The 13,957-nt window shown below is 37.3% G+C and overlaps 1 protein-coding gene across 4 annotated transcripts in view; it reads right to left on the bottom strand.

The window, feature by feature from the left end:
• Window positions 1-2,011: 2,011 nt before the first annotated feature.
• LOC117408882 (receptor expression-enhancing protein 1-like) overlaps window positions 2,012-13,957 on the bottom strand; it is a 44,090-nt gene continuing 32,144 nt past the window's right edge. For 2 of the 4 annotated variants that reach the window (XM_059004440.1, XM_059004429.1), the window contains exons 10-11: window positions 11,291-11,430; window positions 2,012-4,001 (exon numbers count right to left, since the gene is read on the bottom strand). In XM_059004440.1, coding sequence (XP_058860423.1) covers window positions 3,930-4,001; window positions 11,291-11,430 — 212 coding nt within the window. In that variant the 3' untranslated portion in view covers window positions 2,012-3,929. Of the gene's footprint in view, window positions 4,002-11,290; window positions 11,461-13,957 lie in introns of those variants that run through there. The other 2 variants (XM_059004452.1, XR_009309329.1) reach the window with 2 other exon arrangements.

Raw genomic sequence — 13,957 nt, 5'->3', positions numbered from 1 at the left:
TTTTAAAGAGCTTGAAAAAAAAAAAAAACTTTAGTCAAAACATTTGTTATGAAATACATTTTTCTTTTAGTATTTGTACAATTATTTCTTCTAAACCAAGTTAAAGATCTGCTTACCACCAGTGGAAAAGGAAAAGCACTCCCACTCCCCCAGTAATACTCAAGCCTTTGTTACGTTCAGTCTTTTTTTATTTAATGGTGTGGTTATTTCAAATATATATATACAGATGGAAATATGCAAAACACACAAAGCACTTTGTGAAATCCATTCTATAACAGTGACATCAATCTTTCAGTTTTACAGGTGCTGCATTGTTTAATTCTTTAAATCAAGTGGAGAAGTCAGGGGTACAGTACAGTTTATATAAAGTTCTGGCCTGCCAGACAAAAACAGGTATGTGCTGTAAACCTTGGAAAACCCCTAAAAAATGCCTGAAGATACAGAACAACAAAAGAAACAGCCAAAAACCTTAAGACAGTTTGTCAGGATATTCAGACCATACCCATTGTCAGTTGAATTGCACCTCCGCATGTGTTTTGCAGAGCTACAAACTTAAAGAAAACATGCTGTATACACAAAAATCAAAATTATTATAAACATCATTTTGTACTTGTGTGGCTATATTCACACATCACTTTTATTCAATGCATTTAAAATGGTGCAGTAGTGATTTTTAATTTGAAGTTTCCTGCAAAGGTTCATCATAATACAAATTGAACATACTTCTTTAATAATCTTTATTGTTTAAAATAATAACAAGACTTTAGTGTTGTCAGCCGTTCCACACTTGCATCTTTTAATGCTGTCAAATGTGAAGCTTTTATTCTGGTTTGTCCCAGTAGGTGGCGCTCTAAATCGCTGCCACCATACAGAAGATAAAAAAATTTCAACCCCCATTAGTCGATACACATTTCAAATATATACATCATAACACAAGCAGTGAACATCTTCTGTGTGTTAAAGTTGGTTACAAGACTCGCCAACCAGATCAGCAAAACTTGTTCATTTAAGTTACACAGTGAGCAACCTAACACAGTGTTTAAGTTTAATTATATATATATATATATATATATATAGTATTTATATATTGTTAAGTAAGAAACGTCTTCTGATTAAAGATGCATATTCTCCTTATCAAAAGTGCTGTTGAGGATTTAAAAGTTAAAGTGTTAGCCTACGCATCAACATCATCCGCTCATGACACCTAATGCCCGAATAAATGTGTCATTTATGACTAACCTTCGGTCCCTTTTTTCACAACTTTTGATGTTGGTTATGAAGACTTTTGAGATTCTAGATGTTGCAGACCCCACTTAACACTCCTCTTGGACCACCTTTCCTATAGGGTAACATTAGGTAATCCATGATTTGTGTTTATCCGGGTTTGTGAAACCAGCCGTTAGTGTCTTTAAAAAAAGGGCCATTTCAAAACACAAATGGAAACTGCTGAAAAATAATTGTTGTTTCTGGCAGTGTTACCAGTTTCAACACAACATAATTCAAATGTTCTTTAGTTAATTAGTTTGTCTTTAAAGTCACTACAAGTACAGCGACACCATGAATAAAATGTAATCATAGCTGCATGAGACCATAGTGTAAAGAACAGCATGCTTTCACCGTGGTGGGTTTCAACAGAGAGGAACTCGGGGCTTTTTTTAAAGAGCTCAGCCAGCTCAGCTCAGGAGAACAGCTTTAAAAGATGAAAACCAAAGCAAGCACAAAAAGAGAGACACGAATTAAGAAACAACATACAAAAGAGAAACACTTCTACAAAATGACAAGGGTAGCTAGATACCCATGGTGTCTTTTACTAACAGAATGAAAAGCACCAAGCCTGGTTTGAGAAATTGAGCTTGAACAGTCACATATACAATTGCAAAATCTTCTCCCCTATTAAAGGACCCTACTGTGGAGCCGGTTGTCTCTTTTTTTCAAATCTAATTTTCTTTCACGTAATACATACCATGTAAACACACTTTGCTGGCAATAGAAGGACCCTGGGGTGTAAGGCTGCTTTTTCAAAGTGATTTTTATTCACATAGATTTGTTATTGCAAAGACCACAATGCTGCCATTCCATAACTCCAAACCACAATAATACTATAATCAATTGGTCTGTAAACTACCAGTAAAAACAAACTCTAAATTATTTGTGTGATATTGTATGAATTGTATGAAATGCAATTGCATGCAACCAAAGCCAACAATACTGTTTCTTTCTGACAGGAGCAATTGGATTACCAAGGGAATAAACATGGACCATGCAGGAAACAACTTCTAAAGGGTGATATTAAAGAGTAAGCAGCGGGTTCCGAAAAATATAGCGTTGTACGTCCCCATGTGTTGCTACAACTGTTTAATAACGTTCCTGTAATTTTTCTTTTCATTGTTAACATCCTGACAACTTTCTACACTTATAACTTTAAAGCCTGTTTCAAAGCTATTTTCAAAATGTCCGCTCTAGCGCACAGATAGTGTAAGGATTATTGCCCACATTGTCAAACAGGTAAAACAGCAACAACGATCCATGATGTGGTACGAAAGCCAGAGCGCCTGTTGTTGTGTTTTTTTAAATTGCTCTTCCTACAGTGATTTAGAAGACAGATCTCAAACCCCAGTGCACTAGAGCAGCCATTTTGAAAAGAGCTTTGAAACTAAAATAAAGTTATACGTGTAGAAAGTTGTCAGGATGTCAACAATGAAAAGAAACATTACAGGTACGCTATATTTTTCAGAATCACACTACTTTAATGATAATCTTCACTTGGGGCTTTGGGTCGTAACACAAGTTCCATTACTGTCTGCCCTGAAAGTGTTAATTATAGAAATCTTCACTGTGTGTGGCTTGTGTTTATCTAAAAAATAACTGAACTCTCTCATGAGCGAGCCAGGATGGAACAGTTTTGTGTCATATACTTTAAATCTGAAAAATTTTAACAGAAGATTTATAACTCTGGGAGCCTGAGAATGGACAGCCATTTATAAAGCAAGTTTTAATAACATTTTAGCCAAATCTAATTTCTTGTACTTCATGTAATTCTCAGATAAAGGGATGCTCTCACCTTGTTATACACAGTTCAGTGTTACTGTCCCTATTATTTTTAAGGACTTTTAGGAAAGTCTTTACAGCCCTTTTGCCAAAAATGAAACTTTCACTCTTATGAATGGATTTTGGTGCCACCACCAGCAAATAAACAGCTTCCAAAAGCCCTGAGCTTATATGCAACTATAAATACTCATCAACTGCAATTATTTTAATATTTCCAGGGGTTGGAAAGAATTACACTTAGGCTATGTACTTAGGCTATATTGTTTGCATCTCCAACGCGAGCGATGTATTCACCTATTTTAAAAATCCCAACATCATTCCACCTTACATTCAAGAAATATACATGTATCCTGTCTATATAGGTTGCTTGCTCCACAAGCACAAACGAAGGCTATGTAAAGTCACCTCAACAACCAGTTCCATTTAGAACTTACCAAAGTCTCCAGACACTGTTTCCTCACAATCAATTCTCTAATTGCTAATACACAAATGTTCAAGCTACGTGTGCTGTCATAATGGAGGTGTGTAAGGGTGTGCGTGTGTGTGTGTGTTAGTGTGTGTGTTTGCGCTTTGGTTTCCATGGATAGAACAGACAACGTTAAACATGCATGCATGATTTTTCACCAGACTATCAATATTTTCGTAGGGGAAAATGGCACCTTAAACAAAGCAAAACAAAAATACACACAAACATACAGCCAGACAGATAAACCCAGCAAGTGGGACACTGCCATGATATAATCTTCTCTACAGGTCAGAAAATACCTCCCAGTTGCCCACTGTTGATGGTTTCTGAGGAGTCACTGAAGTGTGTTCTCATTAAGGCAGTGAAGCAGTCTGGGTGCAGATGTCAATGGTAGCATCCCCATGCTCTCTCACAGTCACATGTTATCACTGTTTGAAGACGAGGTACTCATTGATCTGGAGCGAGGCCCCAGGACTCTAGGGGGAGGCTGTAAAGAGAGTTTAATCAGGTTAGTAATACATACTCTGATCAAAGAAGTCAGTCTGTAACTTAACATTGTTAAGCTGACAAGGCAAGTCTGCTTTTAAAAGAAGCTCTCCTATGTGGCATTACATGAAGTTATGATGTGAAAAGATGGTTTACTGAATCTATTTTCTTGCAGGTTCACAAAATACACAAACCAAGTCGAAAAGAAATATGGGGAAATAGTCCATGCATATCACCAAATATCATAACAGCAGGGCAAAATCAATCTTAAGGGGAAGGATCAAGCACAAAATGATGGTACAGATACATTTTCAATGAGCAGCTTGTTGGAGTTTTCAAACCGCAGTGTGTTCAGGGCATGTCCTCCCCTTGCTGTAAGTTTCAATGGAACAGCCTCATTGATCAGGTGCTGTATTTTTTGTTTAAATCCACCCCTTATTGTGTTTTTATTACATTTGTATTTTCATGCTTAGGTAACACGCCACAGAACAGAAACAAAAGTGTACCAACACAAAATTCAATGAAAAACAACAAGCTGTATTTATTAATGACAGGCTAGAACACAATGTGCATACTGTGCAAAAAGTGCAAAGTGCTTACAGATGCATTTGGAGAGTAGTTCCAGAATGTTTAATCAGGTTAGTAATACATACTCTGTCTGTACAGTACATGTGCACATGTGACAGATCTAAGTGTGACAGAGTGTGTATGCGCGCCGCCACTAAATCACTGTTATAGGGAATATGCATACCCAGCATGTGGGGGGATAAATTATGACATATTATTATCCACTGCTTAATTGTGAAATATAAAATATTCAAGCAACACAGACATAGGCTTTATTAAGCACAAACAAACACTTACTACCTACTAACTAAACAACGTTTAAATATCTCTCCCTTTTTTCATTATGCAATAGTACATAATAATACTAAAATAAAAGTATACAAACTGACAAACATTTCTGCTAGAAGTCAAATCTTATCAAATAATTGTATATGTTACACTCAAGAGTCAGGATTCGGTCAATCGCCAACAAAAACAACCATTTGGCGATTTGAGCATTATTATAATCAAAGAACAAAATGAAAGGTTATTTCGGTCTTTGAGCAAATTATTTTGCTCAAATTGCGAAATGGAAAATATCAAACAAGCAAAGAACGAAACAGAAAAGACGAGACAGCTTCTTGGTCTTTGAGCCAAAAAGCAGTCCGTCTTTATTCCACAGGCACAGCACTGTCTGGTGCTGATCAGGGTCTGCAAAACCTGTTTTCTAAAAAGTGGTAGTTCACCCCTTCCTATGATTTGTGAGAATATTAAACATTCAATTAGTATACTTTTCTTTCGCTTAAAAAACAGTGATTAGACAAACATGGATTGACATTTGATTTTTGCAGTTAAATACTGTGTATACAGTAGTCTTATAATACGAATAAAAAATCAGTTTTTAATTGTTAGTTTTTTCCTCTAAAACTGTATTTTCTAAATAACTACAAACGTTATTTCAAACTTAGTAGTGGTAGTGGTAGTTTATTTGCAGATAAGTGTTTTCGTTCAGGTCCCGCCACACACACAAATAATCCCCCACCAGCTGTTTTCCTGTGTCAATCTAACTCTTTTTTTTTTTTTTTTTAATCCAAAATCCTGTTTATGGCGACGTCTAGGGGTGAGTGAGGGTCCAAGTGAAGGTTTTCCAGAGAGCCACAAGGTGGCAGTCAAAGGTAAGCATTTTCAATTCTGTTTGTTGAATAGTTGCCACTTGTGGTTGTGTTTTGTTATTCTTTGCCTAAATCTTCAACATGTTCGATAAATTTCTATTATAGCTTATTGTACACTCTGCCCTTAACCCTTTAAGGACCGGGATCGTCTTAACACGATCATAAGCCTGACTTCTATTACATGTAAACTTATGTAAACTATAATAAGATCCAAAATGGAAAATGACCTATATGGTAACAATATCCTGGGAGACAGTCAGCATGGTTTTAGGAAAGGGAGATTGTGTCTAACTAACCTGCTTGATTTTTTTGAGGATGCAACATCGACAATGGATAATTGCAAAGCATACAACATGGTTTATTTAGATTTCCAGAAAGCTTTTGACAAAGTCTTGCATAAAAGATTAATTCTCAAACTGAACGCAGTAGGGATTCAAGGAAATGCATGCACATAAATTAGGGAGTGGTTAACATGTAGAAAACATAAAGTACTGATTAGAGGAGAAACCTCAAAATGGAGCGAGGTAACCAGTGGTGTACCACAGTGATCAGTATTAGGTCCTCTGCTATTCCTAATCTACATTAATGATTTAGATTCTGGTATAGTAAGTAAACTTGTTAAATTTGCAGACGACACAAAAATAGGAGGAGTGGCAAACACTGTTGCAGCAGCAAAGGTCATTCAAAATGATCTAGACAGCATTCAGAACTGGGCAGACACATGGCAAATTACATTTAATAGAGAAAAGTGTAAAGTACTGCACGTAGGCAATAAAAATGTGCATTATAAATATCATATGGGAGATACTGAAATTGAAGAAGGAATCTATGAAAAAGACCTAGGAGTTTATGTTGACTCAGACATGTCTTCATCTAGACAATGTGGGGAAGCTATAAAAAAAGCCAACAAGATGCTCGGATATATTATGAGAAGTGTTGAATTTAAATCAAGGGAAGTAATGTTAAAACTTTACAATGCATTAGTAAGACCTCACCTAGAATATTGTGTTCAGTTCTGGTCACCTCGTTACAAAAAGGATATTGCTGCTCTAGAAAGAGTGCAAAGAAGAGCAACCAGAATTATCTGGGTTTAAAAGGCATGTCGTATGCAGACAGGCTAAAAGAATTGAATCTATTCAGTCTTGAACAAAGAAGACTACACGGTTCAAACATTCAAAATCCTAAAAGGTACAGACAGTGTTGACCCAGGGGGCTTTTTTGACCTGAAAAAAGAAACAAGGACCAGGGGTCACAAATGGAGATTAGATAAAGGGGCATTCAGAACAGAAAATCTGAGGCACTTTGTGAGGGTCTGGAACCAACTCCCCAGTAATGTTGTTGAAGCTGACACCCTGGGATCCTTCAAGAAGCTGCTTGATGAGATTCTGGGATCAATAAGCTACTAACAACCAAACGAGCAAGATGGGCTGAATGGCCTCTTCTCGTTTGTAAACTTTCTTATGTTCTTATGTTCTTATACTGAAATGGGCTTTTAGGACCGCAACTGGGTAAACACGATAAAAAAACACACTTTGTTTTGATGACTTACAGGGCCACCATACTTTGCAGTACAGGCTTGAAACACATATCATTGGATAGGAGAAGGATTGAATTTCACTTACTGATATTTTTTTTGTTTGTTTGTTTCATGTAATGTCACCGATAGGGGCATTCAGTGTCTAAAGGTCGGAGAAAAAGTTTTGGCAGCGCAGAGAGAATTCAGCGAAACTTGTTTAGACATGAGAAAGACATGGAAAAACGCTGTAAATCCAATGTATTCGACAGAGTTAGAACATTTATTCATATATATATTATATTATATTATATACAGTAGATGCCACTTATTAGCAACCTCTCGGTTCCCAGCAAGAAGTTGTTTTTAACCGAACGTTGTTATTAAGTGAAAAGCCACATTTTCAAGTGTATGTATACGGAAAACAATGTATACTATAGTTGTAGAAACAACTGTTTACTAATACTACATGGATGTGGAAAAAGGATACACTGTACTTTATTGTACACATAATATTACAACAACGTACTATCAATATCCTTAAAACCAGTAAATAAACTTGGTATACAGGACTTACGTTTAATACAGAAGTATCATTTTAAAAGAAGTAGTTGTCCAATGTTGTTTGTTTTTTTTACGATTTGCCACCTCCGGCTGTAATCACTCAATTTTGCATGCAGCTTCGTAGCCAATTTCAAAATGCGGGATACAACAGATTTGGAGATCCCAATTTTTTCTGCTTCCCGTACTTGTTTAGCACCGGGTTCACGTAGTGCCTCCAGAATCCGAACTTTATCGGCTAAAGAAAGGTCTACACGTTTTGAAGCCATGATGACAGATGACAATCAGACTCAATAAATATACAGCTGCGTTATGAAAACTGATACATAAACAGATGCTGCGATGCGTGCGCGCGATGTATTCGCGTGAGTGCCGTAGCCATAGAAATTGTAAAGAAAAGTTGTCATTAAGCGGCAGACAGTTGCGAATATCTGAAGTCTATTAACATTAAAGTCTATGGGATTGATTCCCGTGAAAATGTTATTAATAACCGAAAGTTGTCTTTATCAGGGTTGCTAATAACCAGCATCTACTGTATATACATGTTTTAACAACATTTAGAAATATCGAGAGGATATAAGCATATACTATGTTTTTTTTCTTTATTACTGATAATAATGGAATAACTATTTTATTTAGAAATAATTATTCTGAGAAAATAATCGAGAGTACTGTCCATTATTGCTTATAAAGACCCTGAGAATAAACATGTATTATGTGTAGACTTGCTACTTTTCTATATTAATCGGTAAAGCTTGTTAAACGTTGAGTTCAACTGAAATAAATTTATATATGATTAACGTTCGTAAAACCACTCGCTATTTTTTATTTTCTTATCAAAAATAATAATTTAGAAATCATCTCTAGTTTGTGTAGTTTTTATACTTGCTGTCTGTCCCGTCTCCCTTTCGCTCTGAATGGCATTAAATAGGGCAGAAGTAAATCCATCGTCCATCCTTCTGTATCATTTGCCTTAGAATGGACTTTAAGGTTTTGATGAATCTTTCAACCAGCCCATCTGTCTGTGGATGATATACAGACGTTTTAATAGTATCAGTTTTAAGAAACTCACAAAGGTCCTTCATTAAGTTAGACGTAAAGGGCATGCCTTGATTAGTTAGGATTTCCCTTGGTATGCCTACTCGAGTGAACATGTCATTGCAATCACTCATATTTTTCAGCAAAACTTTCAGGAAGTATTGTAAGGTACATGTATCTCTAAGTAGAATACATAATAAAAAATACTTAACATTAAAAATATATATATTAACCCTTTGTGGTCCTATGTCGGACCTGGTCCGACATTGCAATCCCTTTCCGGTCCAATGTCGGACCCTGTTCAACATCATCAAAAAGACACAAAAAACAGGTCTCTAGTCGTTTTTTCTCAGGAAAAAGCCGAGAAAACCATTCAATGGCCAAGTGAGACCGATAGGAGCCGAGAGAAGCCAAAAAAAAGGGCGTATCTCATGAATACTGATCGCCCCGACACCACATAGATAACACGGACATAAACAAACAAGATAGCTGCTTCCGCATCCAGCGCTCAAAGAACATCACAGACATTTGCAGAGCTTTTTTTAGATGTTATAGAAATAAAATAACGACTTGGATCGCATTATTGAGGAGTTTGGTGAAAAAACAAGTGATCAAGAGATGATTTATCGGTATGTACTATTATTAAGAGGTATTTGAAAAATATAGCGAACAATGGGTGGGGTGGGGTTGGAGATGCAGTACTGAGTGACCTGTTGATATGCAGTGCCTTTTAAACCTGTTTTACTGTGAAAAAAATATTTTTAAACAGCGCGTCTAAAATAAACTGCGTGTGTGAAAATAAATTGGACCTGACGTGCCTGAGACGCGCTGAATAAATGGACCGCTAAGGGTTAATAATAATATTCTGTTGAAAAAAACGAAAAGTTGGTATGGTTTCTGAAGTACTTTATAATGTTCCCCAGAGTGTTCTGAAAAAACGGACACCATTCCCTAGATGCTACTGTAAAAAAAAAATAGTGAATTTTTATAGGAAGAGAGTCAAATACAGCCAAAAAACACCTGGTCCTGGGGGAGCATCCCATTGAAAAACGCTTGGTCCTGAAAGGGTTAAAATATTTTAAAACCACGGCTGTGTTACCAACAATGACTATCTTAATAGTGAGGTTCACAGTGGTACTCACATTGTTTGGTTCCTGCAGTCCACTACTTTGGTTTATCTTTTCAGTTATTTTTAGTTAGTTCGACAGACTTGCTAATTGCAAATGTGAAATATAAACAAGTTGACCAACTCGTTGTTTTAATTACCTCAATAACGCTAATCACACACATTCCTTAGTTTTGAAAATAACAAACCCATTGACTATCTTTTTAGTTTTGTTTGGTATCACAGAGAAGTTTTAGCACTCGCAACACATGCCTCTCTACACAGGATACTGGTGGAACTTCCTGTTCCCCAAACCAATCAACAGAGGCCAGCTCAGAAGTTTCTAGAATCCACTATCATACCCGTCTTTCCAGACTACTTGCCACGAGTGGTGGGCAGTCCAAATTACACCCAAACTTTAAAATCCCAAATATAATGCACACAATACTGTATAAATTGGAGGTTCTGCACCCTAACCTCCTATAATTTATATAGCACCCTTCTATGACTTTGCCACACTCGTTTGAAGTTTAATGTTTGAGGTCACTATCCTCCTAAATTGCAAACACGACCCCCAAAAAATTGCTTTACTCAAAGACAGAAGAAGCTGTCTCTTTTTTTCTGTTTCGTTCTTTGAGGACCGCTGCTTTATAATCTGTAAATGCTAAAATCGCGAAATGGTTATTTTTGTCGGTGATTGACCGAATCCTGACTCTGAGTGTAACATATACATGTATTTTAGTATTGCAACCAGGGGTTAATGTGTACACAAAAAGGTACCAGATCTTATAATTATGGAAGAGGGGTGGTATTATTATTTCTATACAGCTCTTTTTTATATCACTGTCGCCTGTCAGTCAAAAAGGTACCGGATCTCGGATCCGGCACAAGTTAACCACTGGATATTATTTTAGTTCTGGGTTTGCTTTCTGTAGAGAAAACTTATATAATCAGCTTCATAAATGTGAAAAGGGAAAACTCATCGAGTTCAAGTACGCGCTCCTCGATATCTTATTATTGACATATAAAGTACTAAATAAAATACATTGAATTGAATTGATATTAAGAGTACTGTGATTGTTGCATGCACAGGGGGCCTAATCTCAAATTCTCTGTTATTTATTACTGTTAATGTTGACATATAAACAATTGGAGCGTGTATAAGCGACTCCATTGTTTGACTTTTGTGTGCTTTGCTCCTTTCAATCCCCCAAAAAACATGAGTAAAACTGGAGGACCCGCAGCAGCTGTGCTGTGGTTGTAAGTGTAAAACCAAACGGAGCTGTGGAGGTGACATGGATTAGTCAGGGCACTCAAGTATCTAACGAGCATCACCACACAGCCAGCACATGTACCTCTGGAGCCCTTCTCTTGAGCAGTCGGGGTTCTGGCTGAATTTCCATTACATCATCATTAGCATCTCTGTGGGAGTGCACTAGAGGTTCCTTTGCATCACACTGCTCTTTGCTCAACACTTCATACTCTGTGGTGTCAACTTCATCACATTAATTCCCATTTTCAGAGGCTACATATTGAAAAAAGGAATTGGTTACATATATATCTGACACCACACAGGATCACAAGGAGAATCTTAAGTTTGAAAGGACTGCTTGCTGAAGCATATCTTCATAGCTTTACTGTTGCTTGTTGTTTGGAAAGCTTTAAAAATGACATGGACTGAAAATGACATTGTCTATTGTGCTAATAAATAACTACGGAACCTTCCAACAGTTACTGTGAAATATTATACTCTTTTATTAAGGCAGTCAAAATGTGCTTAGTCATGCAAAGCCAATGTGTCACCCTCAATCAATACTGGAGAGTGCTCTGCTTCAGTCAGTAACAGGAATGGGGTTGTGGGCTCAGTGGGTAGCACAGGGATACTCAATCCTGGGTTTAATATAACCTGGGCATGATACTAAATGTAATACGCCTCTGTACAGTGACTGGAGAAGCTGCACTGTTGACAGGAAGGAGACATTCAGAAATAGCAGGAAACAGAGCCAGCTTCATATAAATATTTTTTATTCACCAAACCAGAAATCAATAGCTAGAAGTCAAGAACAACATTTACGGTCTTCATAACCTGTTTTCTGGCACTCAAGAACTTCATTAAAACAGGATACCCCCCCCCCCCCCCCCCCCCCCTCCCCCCGCCTTGATGTTTTAAATGTTTATAAAAGTATGTTAAATATTTGCTAGAACTAGGGCTGGTCGACTGTAACTCCTAAAGTTATCACTTAATTAGCGTCCCTGTGTATGTGCCTGTACAAATGTACACCAGTGTATTATACAATAGAAGTGTGGGACAAAGATCATGTACAAAGTGAGAGTTTTCATTGCTGTTTCCTTCTTCAGGGACAGCTGCGATGGAAAGCACTTGCAGGTTAAAGTGCAACCTAAAAAAAAGAAACTTGCACAATGCATGCAACTCAAGAGTCACTGTCACTGCACCACTCCCTAACAGTGAATAAACAGTGTAAGTAGCATTTATGAAGGGGTGACGGCACACAACACTGCAGTCTCCTATCTCCTATAATACTCCTGCTTTAATGCAGGTGAGAGTGTTTAAAAAACACATAAACTATGAAATTAGCTACAATTCATCTGAGTTGGGTAACAATGAGCAATGTAAATAATGACTACAGGGGAGCTCCACCTACTGCCCACAGGTAGAGCACAATGGGCCCTATATATTATTAACTAATTAAATACATATAAGGTTTTTTTTTTCAGACAAAGAATTAGGGCTAACTATACTTAGTTCAAACTAAGACCCATTGTCTATACAATGCCATACAAAACTGCAGAAGGTCTACCTTTCTCCACCTCATCATATTTCTAGAGTTAATTCAGTGGGAGGGAGAGAAGGGCTTTTATTAATAATACAGTGCAGTTCCACTGAAGAGTAAAGTGTCTAATTTCCAAAATGAGTAATTCCTGAAGTGAATTCAATCATCAGTGTCCAATGGAAAATAATCAAGCACTTAAGCAGTGTGGCAGTGTGCCCCGCCCATGTGTGTGTGTTATGTGTTGTGTGTGGTGTGTTAATGTTGGTGTATAGATATTGCTGCATGGGATATAAATGGGTCTGTGTAGCACAAGTGATTTAAAATATATAGTTACATGCTTTTAAAGTATGCAATAGTATGTGAGCACGGGATTGCACAAATTAGTTCACGTGCTGGGATTCAAGTGAATAATTAATTAGTAATTGAATCCCGGCACAGCTGTATATATAGATGCACGTTTTACTCACTCAGGCTTGGGTGTTCAGTGTGGAGAGAACGGGAGAGAAAGTCGGGAGTAAGCTTTAAAATACTAATTACAATTGCTAGACGTGCTGAGTTAGATCAGCATGGTACTTGTTTGTTTAGCGTTCGTCCACCCTGTTTGTTTGTGTCTGTTCGTTTTGTTTGTCTGTTTATTTTGGCCTCAAGTGCCGTGTTCTGTTTTGTTCAACCTTTTATTTTCTGTGTGTTATTAAAACACTGAGCACCGCAGCGTCTACGTTTCACTCACCAGTACTGCCTGTCTGTGTGTTTCTTTCTGGCCTCACGTCACCCCTACAGCCAGCCTGTTCACAAGCAGTCATTAATTTTGATGTGTTCTTTGAAAAGCAGTCCATGCTGATTACAGCATCATCTCCAGTTCTGTTAAGACCCTGCTGCTATTACCTGTATTATCCAGTACTTAACAAGTCCAAAAGCCCACCGGGTTATTTAAGTTATTGAGGCGCTGTATGGCTGTATTCAGGTTTGCCATAGCCTGGGCATACTCTATCTTTAAAAACCCTAGCACAGCTGAGCGGCTGGGAAGTTGTCCCTTTATTTAATCAGGGATCCTGTCCACTACGAGAGGTGAAATGGTACTTGTTGAGTGGCATTGGTCCCTATGTTCATCCGAAATGTCTAGTGTAATTTTTTTTTAATCAACTTACTCTATTTGTTTGCTGCGTCTGAAACCTCCCCTTTGATGGTTCATTTTGTTGTCAATTCACAGCAGTTAGTAACCCAGCTCTG

The sequence above is a fragment of the Acipenser ruthenus genome, chromosome 2, assembly GCF_902713425.1.
Source record: "Acipenser ruthenus chromosome 2, fAciRut3.2 maternal haplotype, whole genome shotgun sequence".
Lineage (NCBI taxonomy): Eukaryota > Metazoa > Chordata > Actinopteri > Acipenseriformes > Acipenseridae > Acipenser > Acipenser ruthenus.
The sequence above is the reverse complement of the archived record's forward strand: the minus strand, read 5'-3'. Positions and strand labels throughout refer to the sequence as shown.